The 20,890-nt window shown below is 34.5% G+C and overlaps 1 protein-coding gene across 1 annotated transcript in view; it reads left to right on the forward strand.

The window, feature by feature from the left end:
* Positions 1 to 20,890, forward strand: part of LOC111086243 (kinase D-interacting substrate of 220 kDa-like) — a 33,274-nt gene that overhangs the window by 8,614 nt on the left and 3,770 nt on the right. Inside the window, exons 6-7 of the mRNA XM_022388334.1 lie at positions 2,024 to 2,310; positions 13,366 to 13,370. Coding sequence (XP_022244042.1) covers positions 2,024 to 2,310; positions 13,366 to 13,370 — 292 coding nt within the window. The remainder of the gene's footprint in view (positions 1 to 2,023; positions 2,311 to 13,365; positions 13,371 to 20,890) is intronic.

Below are 20,890 nucleotides of genomic sequence, written 5' to 3' on the forward strand. Positions count from 1 at the left end.
TTTACCTAAATTACCTATATTATTACTCCACTTTACCTAAGTTATCTATATTATTACTCCACAAATATCAGTCTTGTATATAATAGATTGAAGAGTGTTTTCATATTTTCTGTGTTTTTAGTGAAAAGAAAACATATCGAAGGGTATTACAAACAGCAATGCAAGTGCTTTTTTCATAGTTCACTGAAATTATTTCCAGAGAAAACAAGATACTCAATTTGTACTACTTTTTTATCTTGAAAATAAATCAAGGTATTTCATATTTGTAAGAATGTAATCTAATTCTAAAGTTTTTCTGTGTTGTTACGTGATAAATTTTTTAAAACATTGTAAGAGGGACTCTTTTGGATTGGAATGATCATGGGGTGGGATGGAGTAACAACTGGAAAAGGTTGTAGAAAATATAGGAGAGTTCTAGAACCTTTTTTCTGGCTAGTTCTGTTCAAATGAAAATAAATAAAAAAAATTAATAACAGATAATTAGCTGTGTAAGTTAGAAAGAAGATAAAGTTATCTGTAGTTTAAAAAGAATTAGATATTACACTATCTAAGTTAAAAAATTGAGACTTGCTTTGCTGATTTTAAAGGGTAGCAAGAAATGAGTTGTTTCCTTACTAGGGAAGGAAAAGAAACTCAAATACGATACAGTGTTATGACTCAAGATTGTAATAACTTGTATCTATGTACTGTAAAGAGACCTGGTTTAAAATGTTAAGAATAATATGTTTACAATTATAACGTTTTATTTAAGTGGTTTTGTTGGTTGTTAGGTGCATAGCTGCACAATGAGCTAATTTTAATGTTTTAAGCCTTGATGTTTACCACTGAGTCACTGGGGAGCTATTTAAAAAGTTACCTCATAGCAACAAATAGTGCCACTTTAAACCTGACATTTACTCGACACATCCTAGTGGGTAGCTTTCAGATTTTATTAACACCATCTAGTGGCAAATGAATAAATATGATATCTTTAACAATTTTGAATGTTTTGTGTATCAATACTTGTTAGTAAGCAAGAGCGTCAGGAGCCATCACGACGACACCCTTTCTCTCTCTCTTTTTTAACATTTAAAAAAATTTAATAAAAAGAAGATCCTAAATTAGGACAGCAAAAAACTCGTAAACAAAGCAAAATCATAGCAGCAGCCATTTTTAGCTCAGTTAAATGTAATAAACGTCAATTTTGTTTTTGTTTCTAATTTTTGTGTTTGTTTATTAGTGACCGGGTACCCAAACCCAGTATTCGGCCAAATTTTACTATCCGTGCATCCCTAATTAATATATATTTGTTACTTTATAAATTTAATAGATATTTGTTGTTACTTTATTAACGTTTTTACGCTTATACTGCGAATATTCACCAACACAACATTCAAGTTTTACTTTCAACTTTCAATGCCTAGCCCCAATTTCTCAAACCCTAACCACTATTGTTCTCAAACCCCCTACCTTCCCCAGAAATCCACTTCTCAAGCCATGCTTATTATTAACTCCTATTGTTCTCTGAATTCCCGATTTTCAGAGAGCGACCACTCTTTGTTGATCAGAACGCATTTTTTTTAACTAGACCAATTATTGACTGTAACTTTCAGTACTGCGTAAGTTGCCACAAAGATTAGGGACTTAGCTGCCATTTTCAATTACCCAGATTTGGCTGTTTTTAACTCTGACACTCGGCTGGAGACGAGTATTACCGGCTAGTCCAATACCCGGCCCGCGGCCAAATATCTGGCTGGGTACATGTGCATCCCTAACATTAATTATTACTCAAATTATTAATTTAATCACTTGTAATGTATCAAGCATCTATATGCAGAGAAAAGCCAAAAACTATGCATTTTATGATTAAATTAAGATATAGTCTAAAGGTGCTTTGCGGGTCAAGTGAAGTTTAAAATTGTTGGGTACATTGTAACCAACCTGTAAATGGAAAACGATTTGTTAATGTTCATCTCATTCATTATGAAAATTATTGCCTGTGAAGTTTAATTATTTTTATCTACTCCTTTTTTTTTATTAATAGGTTACGATGGAAGAGACGATGATTTTTGGAGCTCTAGAGACATTGAATGAAGAGGCCCAGGAAGATACCCTACAAGAAAAATATCAGTCGGGCGAACATAGAGATTCTGTTTCAGTCACTACTCATTCCCCAAATCCTCTAAGTCCAATTATGTCGGACCCTGAAGAGGGTCTTCAAGATAGCCAGTCAGATGTAAATGAAAGTGTGGCCAGTGTACCAGCGAGTTTCACATATCCATCCGAGATAAACGTAATGTACTTAAAAACTCCACCACACGGCTCTCCTATCCTTTTCTAAAGGCAGGCTTGTGTTTAACCATGAGGAGTTTTGAGACTGTAAGGTCTGGGAATCATTCTGATCCAGCAAATAGGGCATGACTGAACACTGGGGATAAATTTGCTGCTGTTGGTGGGTGGGGACAGCAGACTCCAAATCAGGTACTGAACATGACATGTACACTGGCCTGAAAAAAAACAAAAAAAAACAGTCACCTAAATTTACAATTAATTCATCATTCATAAACTGTATGATGTTAGATTCAATGACATACCTTCTCTTTAATCCTTTGGTTCTCTTAGTACCAAAACTTGTGATGGTCATTTTAAATAAAAATATACTATACTAGAAAATGTACAGTAGAGTTTTTCAACATAAAAATATCCTCTAAATAAGAACATGTACATCTGAAACACATTTGAGTCTCTTTAATTGTGTAAGTGAAGAAAATATTTGTCAGTGAATTTGTTTTTAAAGATAGTGCATTAGTGCCATCTAGTCACAAATGTTGCGACTGTGCATGTTATAGATTAAAAAAAAACGATGAACAGAAAAATAGTTAGACAGAAGAAAATACATAGTAAGTACAGGCTGTTGATGACCAACAGCAAACATATATATATAAGTAAATGAACACATATTAGCAAAGTGCTAACTGTAATAGTTTAACTTTGTTTTTCCAAGACTTCGGAACAAATGAATAACCACAAAAGTAAATAAAGTTACAAAAACTTCTTAAATATTGTTTCTAAACCTACATGAGCCTGGTGACCCATACAAGATGGCAACAACTGAACATACTAAAGTAGGCCCATCTTCTTCAAACAGAGGGAAACATCTACGGGATCGGCCTTCGAGCTTAATTACTACCTCCTCAAGCAGCATGGATAAATTACATAATCTGAAAAATAAGTTCATACACTCATTTTCTTTAAGTAAAGAATCAATTTCTTCTTCAGTAAAGAAAGAGAAACCTACTTCCCCACTTGCAGTGTCGCAAACTGAGAGAGAAAAATATTCTCAAAATACTTCAAGCTCATCTTCCTCACTCTCTGAGGATTCACCTTCCAAGAAAGAATTTAAAACTATCAAGAAAAAACATCATAGCTCATACAACAAGGAACCTGATGGTTCAGAGACTGACGATGAACAGACACCACTGGTGTCTCCGGCTCACCTTTGTAAGACGCTAGCACCACCCGTCGAGACAGCAAGCTATCAGAAAGATGGTGGGATTAGTGATGGAAGGAGAGTTCGGTCTCAAAGTTATACTGTAGCTGAATCAAAGAGTTTGCCCTCACCGTATCATCCTCGGCACCAGCTCCAGCGGCAGTTCTCAATAGAGACCACTGCTTCATCTGTCAGTGAAGACTTGTATGTCACAACAACTAAGACCTTGGATGCATCAGAGTTACCTCCTCATTCTCCTCTCCATCGACAGAGATCCTTTACACTAGCTCAAGACCAGCCACTGACCATTCTGGACCCTTTTCCGGAGAAGGAGGTCAGAGTAAATGTGGAAATGCCTAATGCAGGAAACCAGTCCATTCTTCATATGCCCAGTAACGAGACAGTTCTGTAAAAAATGGAAACTTTAATCTATGTCAGGATATTAGTTTTTAGTTTAGCAGTAGAATTACATTGTAAATATGTACTTATTTTGTAAACATATACGGATATTTCTGTTTTGTTTTGTATCTCTGGTTATTTGATATTCTTCTTAGCACTAATACTGTGTTACTTACTGGCAGTACGTCTTCATTTAGGCCATTTATAAGAGCTATGCAAGGCCAACCTCACAGAAAGTTAAAGCAGTGAATGTATGTGTTGTAGAACGATTAGTTGAGGACAATTGAATGGAAGGGTAAACTTGGAGAGGAAATATATAAGAAGTAAAAGCATAAAATTAATTTGTCAAGTTGAAACCATTCCAATAGGTCAGTTTTATTTTTGTCATAAAGAGACAAATAGTTATAAAAATGTTTTCTGTGTCAGATTTAGAACAAAGCTTATGAAGAAAATGTAAATCATTGAGAAAATTCATCTAGAAATATGATATTATAATTGTATTTATTGTCATTTTTACAGTGATTACAGGCAGAAATATTTACTACAGGCATAGATTTCTTCAGTGTGATCCACAAGACATTGCATGAATTTTTTTTATTAGCGTGACTTAACTGTAATGTACATGTAATGTTGTTTATTTGGTAGCCTTGCTGAAACGTGTTTGACGTAGAAACTTCAGGCTTGGCATATAGTTTCACTTTTATTATTTATTCTGGTTCTCTTTGTATTTCAACCAGGGGTGGATTGGGACACCAGGGAAAATCCCAGTGGGTTGACAGTTCATCGGACAAACTGTGAATTTTTTTCTTTTTTTATAAATACCATTTAAGTTGGGTTTCATTAGGTGCCCAGTTAATGGCTTGTAGCACAGGTGAGCAGTGAAATTATTTTGGGGTGAATTAGTTTAAACTCGTATAATTTTGTGGCCACATAAGTATATACTTTACTTAGATGAGTAGTCAGCGTAATAAAGTAAACATTGTATTTTGGATTAAAAAATTTTGTGCAGTGTAAGTTTGCTGAATTTTTGAAATGTGTTTATAGTACTTATATGTATTATGGGTTATGTAGCACTGAGTGTAGCAACCTGCTCAGTGTTTATTAAAGAATTCCTTCCCCCATCTTTATTGTAAGGCCAATATAAAAATAATTCTCCTGAGCTACTTTTAAACTCCAATCTACCCCTGGTTTTGGCACTACTGTTCCAGTCCTCTCCATCTGTGAATTATCAAAAGATGTGGTTTTATCATATCATCTAAGTGTCTGAGAGATGGCAGAAATTATAACAAGGGTACTTGGCTTATTTGTGGAAGATTCCATGTTTGTTACTGTTACTGGATTTACTTTAGTAGCCCTTACACATACAAGTTTGATTTATAGTTGAGTTTTGTGCATTGTTTTACAGAAGTTGAAAATAAGACTAATTACTTTACTATTGAAACAATATTTTTTGTTATTATTATTATTATTACTATGTATCACTTTGTTATGTTTATTGTTATCTCTTTTTATGTTTGTTATTTTGTTAGGTTTAGTAAGAATTTAAACTACATTGTGTATTTCTTCTAACATAATATTTCAAAAGTTGAAGAATTGAGCTGAACTTTACAAAATATCAATCTTTTACTTTTAAACTAGCCAAGTTTTTCAAGTGCTAAAAGTAGTTTAAAGGTTGGTGCAAATTTATTTTTCCAAAATAGTTTATTTTCAAACATTTAATAAAAGTATTGTATAAGCTGCTGGAGTTTGGAAAGTAACATTAAGTTTCAAAATGAAAATCTATAAACAAAAGTGTGAAACAAAATGTTTTATATCTACAATTTACGATTATATTCTAGGCACAACTTTCTTGTGAAATATTGATATTTGTAGTTATAGTAAAAAGTTTATCCAGTATGTAAATGCTTATAAAAACACTTATCAGCAGAATTTGGAGATTTTCTTTACCATGGTTGTATTTCTTTAAATCTGTGTTTTCATTTTCACCACTTTATAACTTAGAATATATTACTTCTCTGAATCTTAAACATGCAACCATCTGTTTCTTAGTTATCTTGAACATTTTTTGCAGATTGTAATTTAATTTAGTAAGTTCATCGTTGAAAACTTTTGAACTGTACATAACAGTGCACACATTAAAACCAATATTATTATTTATATATGTACCAGACACACCAGCTGATGGGTACTAAATATACATCCAGCTTCTGTTGGGTGTCCTTGCTGTTAATAATGTTTTTGATTGTAATAACAGATCACTTGAAGTGATGTAATTTGGAGATCGAGAGTTCAGATAATCATTGAATGTATGTTTCACTAAATATGGATGAATAGCATAAAATGTGCTGTTACTATTTGTTGAAATAGATCACTTGTAAACCTATGTTGTTTATCTAAGGATGAGCAACATTGCTGACAGTATTCTAGATGACCAACTTGGACAGCTAAGCTTATAATTTGCTCTTTAATCCACTGCTGGTTACTTATTGACCAATATGACATCATGACTTCAGTCAGTCATAAGTCCATAGCTGGTTACTTGTTGACCACTATCATTACTTTAGTCAATTGTAACTTGCCATTACTAACCTGATGTTTTGTTATTTATTATAAAACTGGTTTTTGGTGTGATGCTGTCTTGTGTTACATTTCTGGTTAATGGGTAATCAGTACTAGTCTAACACTAACTATTTTGTGTAACAGTTACCAGTTACTTATGTTGGTATATCATTAATATAATTATGCTACACTAAATGTCATTTAGGTTGATATCTTTCCATGCATGTGTTCTATATAATAGGAAAGAGGTTTCTAAAAACTCAAGCTGTTTAAGTGGATAACAAAATGTTTACCGTCACTTACTTAACAATATTTATATGTAATGTAATTTACTGTTATCTGTTCACCACATGCCTGATGGACAACATTCGTAGATGGCTTAATGTTACTAGCACGACAACATTGGTTTTGGTTTTTTCTGTAATGTACAAAACATTTACCAATATATTCCCAACTGCTCAACACAAAATATTTGCGAATTAGCGTAGAAAATTGTTAGGTATCACATTATATCTAAATTTTCCGTTGGAAAAGGTTTAATGACTGTCGATGTTAGAGAAAGTTGTTGTGAAATTAAAATATTTTAATATACAGGTTATCCTATAGAAAAAAAGGATGATGTCATATACATGTATAAATTTTTAAGAACGAATCTTTCTAGAAAAGGCTTGTGGCAATCAGATATGCGATACTGGAATGCGGTACTTTATGTTCATGTAGTTAAATTTAGGTAGGTTTGTGAATAAGAAAATATACCAGAATCTTCATAATATGTTGCCCTAAGTAATATCCACCTGGTGATGGAATTTTTCCCTCATGAGCCATTTGAAATAACTGTCTTCAGAGATGTTTTGGCATGACCTGGTGGTTAGGAAGTTCGACTTGCAATCTAAGGATCGCAGGTTCGAATCACCGTTACCGAACATGCTCGCCCTTTAGCGTCAGGGCCAGTGTACAAATTCTTTACTAATATAAAATGCCCGAGTGGCCGATCTCAAAGCTAGGTGGGATTAAGGTCGAATGAAGAAAAAAAAAGTCTTAGGCATTATGTATATTAATATAATCAAGAGTTATATTTGTGTCTCTTTCACATTAGTGTAATGTAGTGACCAAAATATGTAAGTATTATCTTTTTAAATCTTCAAATATTATTTTTAGATTAGTGTTATTTCTTTTCTTTTTATTGGATTTTTTTCCCACCATTTAGTTACGCCTGAAACATTTCGTTCTTAACTTCGCATAAAACTACAAGTAACTATACTGTCGACAGCCCCCACCAAAGAACGACATAGTTTCTCCACGATTAACATATTTAAAGCTTACATAATTCGATAAGCTCTTGAAAAATGTTTTTCATAACTGAGAGTGTCAGTGAGAAATATAATGGTGCCAAATCTAAAAATATATATAAAAATTAGATTAATGGACGACATTAACTTGTGAGAACCAACGACATTTCAGCCTCTTCCCTCCCCCCCTGAAGTATCAAACTAATCTTGTAAGATTTGATGGATTAGGAGGAAAAAACTAAACGTTTAAGTGGATGAATACATCCATTAAAATCAAACTTAACGTTTACAGTAATTCCCTGAGGACATTCGATCAAATTACTTGCACACTTCCAAGTTTCTCAGATAGATACAGCTGAAAGTACGGTAATTCACAATATTTGCTTACGATTACACACTTGACGTGTTGTGCCTCCTCATCATACAGGTCTTTCCTGATTTGTAGTTATCACGTTGTTTTCTTTGAGTGTGGGAAGTCTTGCCGAAAATTCGCAGCTCAATGATCAAGTAAACAATTTGATGTAAGTTTTTCTAGTACCGCCACAGAATTGTGTTTGGTATTTATTATTTTTCTCGCCCGCAATTTAAAACATTTCGTGTTTCTATTATTAATACGTTTTGACACGTTTCTTCAGCGACTAGCCTGAAAATTTACAGGAAATCTTCGAGACTCTTTATTTAATGTAATTTTAAATTTTGATTGGTACTCTTCATTATGCTTAGCCGTTTTAAATGGCTAAGAATGACCGAACTAGTCTACTTTATGAACAGTTGATGTAACAGTTTCATGTTATCTGCTATTAAAGTATTATGATACTTAGTTGTGTTGTTTATCTTTCTTTTTTTTTGTAAAGTTATAAAAATTTACACATTATAAATATATAAAACAAAACATATTGTAGAGTCAAGCCCTCCCCGCTAGCTCAGTGTTAAACTTGTGGGCTTTCAACAGTAAAAATCTGGGTTCCATACGTATGGTGGACATCGCGAAGATAACTGATTTTGTTGCTTTGCACGTAAAAAGATAAAGCAAAGACTTTTAACAGTCGTATTTAAATTATATAACCAACAAGCTGAATGCCCATCATAAAATGATTAATTCTTCTCAAAATTATAGCACAGCGGTATGTCTACGGACTTACAACGCTAGAAACCGGGTTTCGATACTCGTGGTGGGCAGAGCACAAGATAGCCTATTGTGTAGCTTTGTGCTTAACTACAAATAAACTCAAAATTGTATCTAAATAGACATTTTATGAACATGTTTTCTAAAATTTAATTATAATCTAGCAACAATATATCTACATTTTTTATAATTATGTTTGTTAACAAAAATACAAACAAACTGAAGAAAAGGAAAGAACATTGATGTCAAACGAATATGCATCATCATTCATCCTGGTTTTTTTTGTGTGTGTGAAATCTACGTCTTTTAGTCTCAAAACCACGTGTTGTAATCTTTCTTTTAAGTATTGCGTTATGGCGGTTTTATGTAAAATCTGTACGTGAAGGAGAAAAATGGATATCATTTTCGGATTCAGCGTACAGGAATTACTGTAGAACACGTAAAATTTTAAAGACAATAAACTATCGCAGGCCTGTTTAATAACTAGTATAACATATTTTGAACTTGTGAGCTGAAAACGGAAATTCCAAAAGAATATTTCACAAAAACTAAAAAGCCTATAAATAATGAAGTTTTAAAGTGGCTTATGTTAAACGTGATTACTAAGATTATTTTACGAAAACAAGTAAAAGATGGGGATGTCGGTATCATGTAGTTAAATAAAAGCCGAAATTATAATGAAACTGGATTAAAACGGATCGTCTTACGACGAAATTTAATGCATACTAGCTGACGTGCCCTTTCAATGCACGGGGAAGACAATAGGGGAGTAAGATGCGAACGGCGACCCCTTATGTCATTCCCTAGAGGAGGCCAGGTTTGGTGACAATCCGTCTAGCATTTCGCCAGTTATAAACGGACACAGACTTTTTGTCAAATATTGGTTTAAATTACCTAACAGTTTATTGTATTATGTAACTAGCTGACATACCCGTTCAACACACACACACACACAAAACAGGGGGTTAGATCCGAAGGCCGGTCACTCTCGGGGGACCCTAAAGGCACATGCCAGGTTTGGTGTCAGTCGTCCAGTAGTTCGCCAGTTATAAACGGACACAGACTTTTTGTCAAATATTGGTTTAAATTACCTAACAGTTTATTGTATTATGTAACTAGCTGACATACCCGTTCAACACACACACACACAAAACAGGGGGTTAGATCCGAAGGCCGGTCACTCTCGGGGGACCCTAAAGGCACATGCCAGGTTTGGTGTCAGTCGTCCAGTAGTTCGTCAGTTATAAGCGGATTCACATACTTTTGTCAACTAACGGTTTAAATATACTTTATACATATTTTAAAAGCTCGTATTCACTTGTATCTCGTCAGCTCAACTGTTGTATTCCATTGCGTGTAATTTTTTTCTGTTTCTTTATTGAATTTCGCGCAAGACTTCTCGAGGGCAATTTACGCTAGCCGTTCCTAATTTGGAAGTGATAAACTAGAGGTAAGACAGCTAGTTAACACTGCCCACCGCCAACTCTTGGGCTAGTCTTTACAAACGAAATGTGAGATTGACTGTAACATTATAACATCCTCCACGGCTGAAAGGGCAAACATGCTTGGTAAAAGGCATGAGTTGGTCCTGTGGTTAGAACGCTCTGGATTTTCGAGCTTGCAAGCCAACTTAATTTTCCCAGAACGTTGAACTATGAGTGCGTTATAAGAGTGACAGCCAATCCCTTAACGCAGGATGCTGCTGACTGATTGCCCTCTCTTTCGCTGGTCAGTAGTTCAGAATTATGGGGGGTCAAATTAAAGGGGAAGATAGTTTATCAGGTGATTTAGGACTACGACCCCCTCCCACCCCCCACTGTCAACTCTTAAAGAAGAAAACATCGAGTCTACGGTCTTAATACTTAAATGTATTTGATATTTTTAATCAGGTTGTTGTGTTATGTAGCATATGGGCCCAACGGTCAGGCAGGAGACGTAGTTATTATTCGTATTATAGCTATACGTACGGTACTGACACTAACTGCAACCAGATACCGTTCGTGCCGCAACCACGAAAAGAGGATTAAATAAGATAAGGACCTAAAAACAATACGCCCTAATGTATAGAATGTTGTACGTGAATATGAATATGTAACAAAGTAACTTTGAAGTCCACTGTATGAGTTGAGTAACGTTGTATCGGGTTAGTCTGTTCAGTTACTTAAAACGTCGCAGGGTTTTGAATTAAATTACATTATAAATTATCTGCTTTTTTTAACTTTAAATTTTATCAACTATGAAACAATAAAGTCTGAAGACTGTTTGAATGAGTAATGAAGAAAGTTTTTATTAGAAAACCTTGTCGAAACTTTGTACGTTAGTTACCATTTTGACCTCCAGACGGCGGTTGTGTAAATGTTCGAAGTCAAAATTCCTTTTAAAAGAACGATTTATTAATACACCATAATTCATAAAAATGAGACTGTTGCCAGTCTGAAAAATACAATACTAAACAACTTACTGAAGATGGCGTAATAAAAAACGCCGAAACATTCGAGTGAATGTAGACTGTTTACAGTCTCATCTGGTTCTTTTATTCTGTACAGTAAGTTATTTAGTATTGTATCATATTTTGTGAGCCTGGAAACAGTGTCAGTTCAATGTTTATCGTGTACTGATAAATCATTGTTTTAGAAAGAGTTTTGACTTCGATTAGTTACACAACCGCCATCTGGAGGTCAAAATGGTAACTAACGTACACCGTTTCGACAAGGTTTTCTAAAACTTGTAATGAAGTTTTATTCATTAACCATTCAAGCCATCTTCAAACTATGTTGTTTTTTATACGTAATTCCTAGTGTCCATAACTTGTGAGGTCCTCGGTTGTCCACAAAACGAGAAGACGTTATCACTCCTAATCATTGGACAATAAGTAATTTTCGTCGTTTCTGGAGTATTTATATATTAATGGGTCAGCCAAATCATGAATAAAACGTTTTGATGGCATTTTTTTTTTGTAAAACCGGTCACCCACACTAAATCAACTTTAAATGGGATTGAATTAAGATATAAGTGGATGACCTTCTCGCTTTTAAAGTCATAAAGGTCACCGGGGGTCAAATTGGAAAAGTGTGAGATTTTCTTGAATTATCATCTGTTTATGAATAACTCAGAAAAACTAGCTTCACTATCATCAGAAGACCAACAACATACGTGTAAGGGTGATTAACATGTTAATTTGTAGTGACATATATGAGAAATAAGAACAGAAAATGCGTCCCCCCCCTCAAAATCACATTATCAACATCATGTTTGTACCTAATATTTACCATAGCTTGACCTCCAGGCACGTATGATTGAAAAAAAAAGTGGGCGACATCAATGTGAAGAAAAGATAAATTAGTGAATTAGGTGAAATTAAAGACCTAACCAGAAATATTGTTTGACAAACATCTGCATAAATGAACTGTTCATATTACATTTAGTCTGTAAACGTATTTTCTGTTCAACAGACCAGCAACTTAGCTTTTTCTTGGCTGTATAATGGGCTATCTGCGTTTTGTTTACCGTGAGGAATTGAACCCTGGACTTTAGCACACCACTAGGTCCTCCTGGGTATACACAGCTACAGCATATATATAGTCTACAGGATTACAAGGGTTCGGATCCCCGTCCCACCAAACATGCTCGCCCTTTCAGCCGTGGGGGCGTTATAATGTGACGGTCAATCCCACTATTCGTTGGTAAAAGAGTAGCCCGAGAGTTGGCGGTGGGTGGTGATGACTAGTTGCCTTCCCTCTAGTCTTACACTGCTTAATTAGGGACGGCTAGCGCAGATACCCCTCATGTAGCTTTGCGCGAAATTCAAAAACAAACAAACAAACAGGATTACAACGGTCCATCACAACCTGCCCCCCAGTAGCACAGCGGTATGTCTGCGGACTTACAACGCTAGAATCCGGGTTTGATACCCGTGGTGGGCAGAGCACAGATAGTCCATTGTGTAGCTTTGGCTTAATTACAAACAAACAAACAAACCATCACAACCGTAAATAGGAGTGCGCCTCACATTTTTTTTTCGAATCAAATTAAAAACTAACATGTTTTATGTTACAGATCTCATATCATTAATTCATCCAGGAGTAGAGTAAATGGGTTAAATACTCATACCTTCATGTACCTTCCTTAAACAATATCTTACTTCGTGATATGAGGTTTTTCACACATTTTCTACCTGCTTTAGTGATATAGAAATTTTAAAAACATTTCGTTTATTTTATGTGTATGCAGTTGTATCATAAGAACGTGGTCTAGAAATTCGTTGAGATTGCATTGTTATGGTTGCTTTGTTTCCTTGTTCTCTACAGTAGGTAATGTTTATTCTGCCCGAGAGAATATTGCAGTAACATATAGCATTCGGGGTTGAAAGATTAACACTGTAATACCCATTAATGGCCGAGTTGGAGTTGCCTAAATGTAACAGCCACCAATGCTGTGAGAGAACAAGGGTCACGAGGTTACGCTGTCGACTAGACAAAGAAACCGAATTTACCTGTTTAATTCAGGCGCGTTTTTTTTTTGTGAACCAGTTCTTCTAAAAGATAGTAGAAAGAAAACATACTTCAAGATCATCGTGCTTTAGTTCCACGGATATTAGTCCTGAGAGAAAGAAATCTGTGGAGCTAAACACTCCAGTAGAAGCAACCGTGATTCCATTTACACAAGTAAGCACACTGCGCTTTCTGTTTGTTTCTTAATTTACGTTTGTCCAATCTCGTTATATCACACTTGATGTTGTTGTTGTTTGAAGTTAAACACAAAGCTACACAATAGGCTATCTGTGCTCTGCCCACCACGAGTATCGAAACCAGGTTTCTAGCATTGTAAGTCCGCAGATATACCGCTGTGCCACTTGAAGTTAAGTTGTGAAACACAGAACACTCCCCTTATTTGGTAATCGAATCTGTTGTTATTTGCGAGATTACCTGTCTGATACTTGTCGGAAAATCGGTTTTACTCGAAAATATCGCAACTCTATTTGAATTACCTCTAACATAAAACTTTTATTTTTCAACAAATACTTTGCATCAGTAAAAACATCTCAATGAGCTGTTTCCAAAATTCCGTAGTATTTCTTACTTCTTTCTCGTGCTGTCCCCTGATTGATCAGTGGTAAGTTTACAAATTTAAAATGTTAAATTCGGGGTTCGATTCCCCGCGGTGGATAGAGCGCAGATGTCCCGTTGTGTAACTTTGTTTGTAATTAAGCATAAAGCTACACAATAGGCTATCTCTGCTCACCACGAGTATCGAAAAACGGTTTCTAGCGTTGTAAGTCCGTAGATATGTCGCAGTGCCATTGGAGGACGTTCTGTAGCTTTGCACCTAAACAAACAAATAATACTCCTGCAACAGTTAGGTGACCAGAAAAAAAAATTGAGGTTAAATTGAACAGTTTGATCCTAATTTTTGTAAATCATCTGTTACTCTCACAATGCAGTACACATAACCCACTGTGTAGCTTAACAACAAACAAACGAAACTACTGAGTCTTGGTATACGGCATATTTGTTCATGAAGTAAAAGTATTATATACGTTTTGTTGGTAAAATAGTAATGGTAAAATTATTAACCACGTGCGAGTTATTTGCTGGACCGAGCGCAGCCAAGTAGGTGGCGTGCTGTTACCTCAAAAAAATTCAAAGTGTTAAAGCCACACCGGTTTCCATTTTCTAACGTTATAGTATATAGTATAAAATGTGACACATATTTCATTGTATATCATAACAATACTGCCCTCCCCCAGTAGCACAGCGATAAGTCTGAAGGCTTATAACGTTCAAAACCGGGTTTAACTAACCGTGGTGGGAAAAGCAGAGACAGCCCATTGTGTAACTTTGCCCTAAACAACAAACAAGTAAACATAAAAATATTTTCACTATTACACAAGAGGGGGAGACCAGATCTGCACTTGAGAATAAAACTATGCGTTTTGAGCCCCTCGGTGACTCTGCGGTAAATCTGATATCTTATAATATAAAAATCGACTTTCGATACTCCTGGTGGACAGAGCACCTTGTGTAGCTTTGTGCTTAACAACAAAGACACATGTTCTGAAAACTGATATTCATACGAAGAATCAAGACTTTAATAATAGCAAAGAATTTATTAACCCATGAAAAAAAAATGTAAATGTTATGAACACACAAACATAAAAAGCTTTTGAAGTACAAGATAAAGTACAAAAAAAACTTTCTCAAATTACAAACTTAAGATTTAAGATGAGAAACTTCTATCTACTACCTCTGCTTTGTTGAACTATATTTTGAATGCGTATTTAGAAATATTACAACTGAGGCCCAGAACTTTCCAAATACTACGAGATATTATAATATAATAATACCCGAGAAAAACTTAGAAGGTTCTAGCAATAATACACCAGTTACCAATTTATGATAATCGAACTAAATAACCTATGATTCGCACAGTTCGTAAACAAATCTGTGATAAACTATCGCTTTTAAAAATAAATAAATTTAATACTCGCGCTATACTTAAATTAAGTCTTTTATATCTAGCACACTAAAACCTGAACAGTTCACATACATCAGGTTATTTCACTCGTAAGTTTGATCTCATATCCAAAACAATTACAAAAAAATTCCTCATTCTACGTATAATGGCTTATTTACTTATTTTCAACTATAAACCTTCCTTGTACATATTATGGTGGTCATCGACCTAAACGTATTTTAAACGGTTTTTTTTTCTTACAACTTACGTTTATCTCATTAATCACCTAAACAGCCTTTACTAATTGTCTCGAGCAACGATGTAAATATTACTCTGGAAACATCAATGGTTTATTATAGACCTTCTTGATGGTTCCTCTAGTAGGCTTAGCGTAGTATTGTTTCCTGTAGCTGTACTGAGTAGCTATCTTTCAAGGCCGACTACCACCTCTCGTAAGTGTTTTCGCTGTATTAGCAAATATATATCTTACGTACGATGAAGCCAAAAAAGCGAAAACTTTGAATATAAACTTATTATTATTATACCTTGAAGTCATATTTTTTTTTCTTGGTTCAGTACTTATTTTAAGGTCGAGAAATCAAATACTACTACTTTCAAATGTTGTGCTAGCCAAGTTGCTTTTGCTCATGCGCAATAATTTACAAATAATTTATTAATGTTATTTCTTTTTAACTTCTTATCAAATGTAGTTCAAAATTATGCCAGTTGGTCCAGTTGCTAACATAAGAGAAGAGGAATTTGATTTTTTTTTTTTTGCTTTTATTTTTGCATGCATACTGCACAAGACTACTCCGTAATAAAGTGAACATTTTTGAAACTACTACGTATTAGTCACTGCATGCCAACTATATCCAGGTGTAATTACAATAACGCACGTGTGTCTTTTCTCAGCTGGTAAATGGTATATCAACGACACACTAGGCATCACGTCACCAGAGCGGTTCCGTAGTTCTAAGAAATTTTTACGAATGGCTGCTGGTACTAAAGAATTGTTATCATACCCTGTACGTGCTTTCTTACAGACTTACCTACGTATTAACTTATGATTACACAGCATTGTAATAACGCTGTTATTAGTACATTGTTAAATCATTTAATGGCACAGACTAATCGCGTCTCAGTTTTATTCATTGATATTTATGATAATTAACGACATGAATTACTTAAACAAGGAATTTACGTAAGTACACTTCTGATTTCAAGTGTGGTACGTAACGCCATAGTTGGCGCAGTATGTGATATATTTATATTTATTTATTTTTTAAATATAGATTAAAACTATGTAGAATGAATTAGAAGGTTTAAAAATAACTATGGTTACACACTTTTCAACTGCCCCACTATGCGCAGTATATAACGCGTGTCTTAAATATAATTTAAATTTCACATTCTTGTACTCGTAACCTACAGTTTATGAGGCCTTTTGCTCAATACTCGAAAGGATTAGGGAAAAAAGTACAATATACAAATATATTAACTTGACAGGCTTTCAGTTCACGTGATAGAAGATGATGTTTAACCACGTGATTAAGACTTTTAACACTTTACTTTTAGTTATCACATTACAGATTCCTGGTAAAAATGAAAGTTTGATTAATTAGTTTTCAACACTATCGTTTTAACTGTTTTAAGGCCATCTGTTTGTGATGCTGTTACTGTTAGGTTTAAAAGACCGTCTCGTTACTAATACTACTAGTTTACTTCTCCCTTAACGAGTAATAAATGACTAAATTTATTTACAAAATATATATTTAATTAAGTAGAACATATTTGCATATCAGTGTTTTGTGTTGCAAATAACACAATTATTCAGTCTTATTATGACTTAACATCGCACATAACACCGATTTATAGATCACACTATATAAACTATAAGGCGTTATCCCTGTACCATAACTAATAAAGTATCTATTTTTAACTTTTCAGTATCTTTGAGATCAGCTTATATGTCACTTTTTATACGTCCATGAGTCGTGTTTCGATAATAATATTAAACTGCCCTTACTGTACTTAGATTTTTAAAATCCTTTGATAAGGTGGCACACAGCTAAGAAAATCGCACTGGTAGAGATTGAGGAAATACTGGTTAATTGTATTATAGGGTAGTTGGATAGGAAAAAATAAAAAGTTATCAATGAAGTCCAGTCAAACGGGACCCTTGTTACGGTTGAAGCGCCTCAGTGGTCAGTACTTGTGCCTCTGCTTTTTGTAATTAACATTAATAAAGTTGACAGGAGCATCATTAGTAAATTTGTAAAGTTTTCTGATGACATTATACCTTCGATATTTATAGCTGTATTGAGGATGTAGGGTATTCTAGAATGACTTAGATCAATTGGTAAGTTGGAGAAGTATTTGAAAAATGACTTTCAATTATAGCAATTGTATGGTAATGCATTTAATATAGGTGGGAACCACATCGATAATGTGACTGAATAAAATTATCCTAGTATGGTAGTGAATATTGATTACAAGTCAAAACAGGCATCATTTGGAATACCATGTATAGTTGTAGTGTTCGTATTTGAAATAGGATATTGACTTATTGGAAAAGTTTTAGGGGTACTAGGATGATTCCGAAGATGGAAGGATTATCTTACGCGGATTGGTTAATGTCTCTCAATTCGTAGGTTCTCAAACGTTTTTGTTCGTGGACCACCTGTATTTCTTTATCATTATTTTGGCGAATCACGACTTGATCTATACATTATGTTGCTACCGCTTCCTTTTCGTATGATCGAGTGTGGCCTAGTGGTTAGCTTGTCGCACTGTGGATCCATGGGTCGCGCTCCGTCCTATGGGGTCATGGGTGCATTAAAACGTAAACAGCAGCAGTAAGTCAAACCCCAGCACAAAGTTGACGAGCATATAATAAAAAAAAATGTTTATTTTACCTCGTGATCCCCCACGAATGCCGGCTATTTAAATAATTTCATCTAATACACATTTAATCCATTTTATGACCCCTTGTGGCTCAGTGTTAAGTCTATGGACTTGAAACTCTAAAAAATCGGCTTTCGATAATGTCTTTAATTTTATTCAGAAGTTATTATCTGTATTATAGCAATGAGTGATATTGTTACTTCAAAATTAGTGACGGCTATCGCAGGTAGTCTTCGTGAATCTTTGCGTGAAATTCAACAAAACAACAAACTTTCTGTAACTATGTAACTTTTACACGAACCACCTGAAGGGAACCCGTGGACCACAGACTGAGAACAGCTGTCTTATCTAATTTTATGTTGAGAAAAGAGAGTAAGACAAGAGGTGCTGAAGGTGCAATTGTGGAGGCCAGCACTTTACATGAGTTAAAAAGGATATCGATGATTTCCTGAAAAAAATAGAGGGTGGATATTTAAATGTTTACTATTCTCACTGGTACACGTGCAAAGACAGCGTTGAAGGACCAAATGGTTCATTGCTGCCCCTGTGTTATGTTTTGATAACATTTAAGAATTTTCCTGTGGATGAATCATTTTTTTACGTGCTGTTCGACATCTGTGTGAGTAATGTACACACGTACATGGATAAGACGTCACAACAAGTTGTAGTTTATGTTGAAGTTGATAACTACGTTATCATTTTACAACGTAAAGAACATCCGCAAGTTAAATGATAAATTCTAGACAAATATTTTGTTATTTTACTATGTAATCCGCCTTAAATGCCGGGTTTGGTCTAGTACACGTTTGACCAGTCTCATATGTCAATTTATTGAGAAGTTATTGCCCTACTATGAGAGTCAGGCTAGAACTTAAGAGGTGATAGCTTTCATGGTTGATAATTATTATAACTGAAATAGTTTGCCCTTTTCTGTGTATAGGTTGCTTAATATGAAAGCTTCTTAATGAGCTAAATGTACTTTGCCAATCGAAGGGATCGTTAGCCCTCAAGTTAACTACTGAATCATAGGAGGGGATATTTCCCCTAAGATTTGATAAATTAATTATACAGATGTTAATACTCTTATCTTTTCCCTATGGAAACGTCATTTATTTATTTATTATAGTACTTCATAGCTGTCTACAGACTTGCGAAAAAAACTAAATATTTTAAATATTTTTGTTATTATGTTATTATTATTTTTTTGCGAGTTATGGGGGCGCCATCAGCAGATGATATGCCCCAATTTCACCGATCTGATCTAGTTGAACTAGATACATTCGTCACTCTGCCATTTAGCATTAAGAAGTTAGTAGTTACATATACATACATTTTTTCCCCCCATTTTTTATTTTCCTTTTTATTTTATTATTATACTTTTTTTGTTGTAGTTAATTGTGTTACACTAAAAATCCTACAAGGTCATGTTATTGGAATAATACATAAGGAAACAAGTTTACATAGTTAGTTCTTCTCGACTGGGGGCGACTCCAGCCATTGGAGACAAGGACAAAAGAAGTAGCCCTATTAATGTTATGAAATTATCAACCGTTCTACTTATATTTACTTTTGATAGTTTAAGCAAGCTATACTTTATGCTACGTGTCAACGCTGCTCAGGTGTTGATTGGATTAATTAATCTTTTGCTCGCGCTCACAACTACACCGTGACTGGCAAGCCACGCGTTGGTTATACTAGCAGAGGTAGCCGTGTGATGTCTGGTGAGAGGTATATCAAAGGTTTTATTTTTCTCCAAAATACGCTAGTGACAATATAAAGATTGATAGTATATAAATTTATTCATGCCCACTGGGCTTGATTATTTAAATAACATATTATTTATTTTATCAAAAAGCAGCAAGTGACATAAAAACATCTCGGTTAATATAACTGTGTCTATATTGAAAGTGTGTATAAAAAATGTGTGGAAAAAAAAAACCTAAAACGAGTGAGGGAATTTGAAAACGAAATGCAATTGTAGAAGTAATGTTTTACCAGTTATGAGTATAAATAGTGTTTATATTTTTGTCCTAAATATACCAGTAGTGACTTAAAGTACATACACAGTATGTATACCACATGTAATGAAAGAGGAAACAACTGGAGAAATTCCATCAGTACCCCTAGCGGCCACCCCCCACTGACTGATTTATATTTAAATCAGCACTGGGGATATTAAATCTATGCATTAACAAAAAAAACCTTCTTGACACATCCAAAATCCTTCGTAATTGTTTAAACCATATTTGACAGAACTAAATGCAGAAACACAGGAGGATTTAAAAGACAAACAAACATATTTATCTTAAATTATATGCCTCCTGTCCCACCAGTGGTACAGTAGCATGTCTGCGAACTTACAATGCTAGAAACCAGGTTTCGATACCCAGTGTGGGCAGAGCCTAGATAGCCCATTGTGTAGCTTTGTGCTAAATTACAGACAAACAAACTCACATTATGGTAGGATTTACTACTCAGAGCATCTACAGCGTCTAGCTATTTTGTAGCTAAACCTGTTGTAGTTTGAATGTCTTGTGTGTGCTTTGCCGAATCGTTAACCATGTTTTACGTCTTTAACCTAATTCTTTTATCTTAGCAATCATAAATACATTAATCACTTTGTGGACAGTAGTAACGTATCAATAATTACGTATTAACGTATCAATAATTATATCGTGGACAGTATTAACG

Source organism: Limulus polyphemus, unplaced genomic scaffold (genome assembly GCF_000517525.1).
Source record: "Limulus polyphemus unplaced genomic scaffold, Limulus_polyphemus-2.1.2 Scaffold948, whole genome shotgun sequence".
NCBI lineage: Eukaryota > Metazoa > Arthropoda > Merostomata > Xiphosura > Limulidae > Limulus > Limulus polyphemus.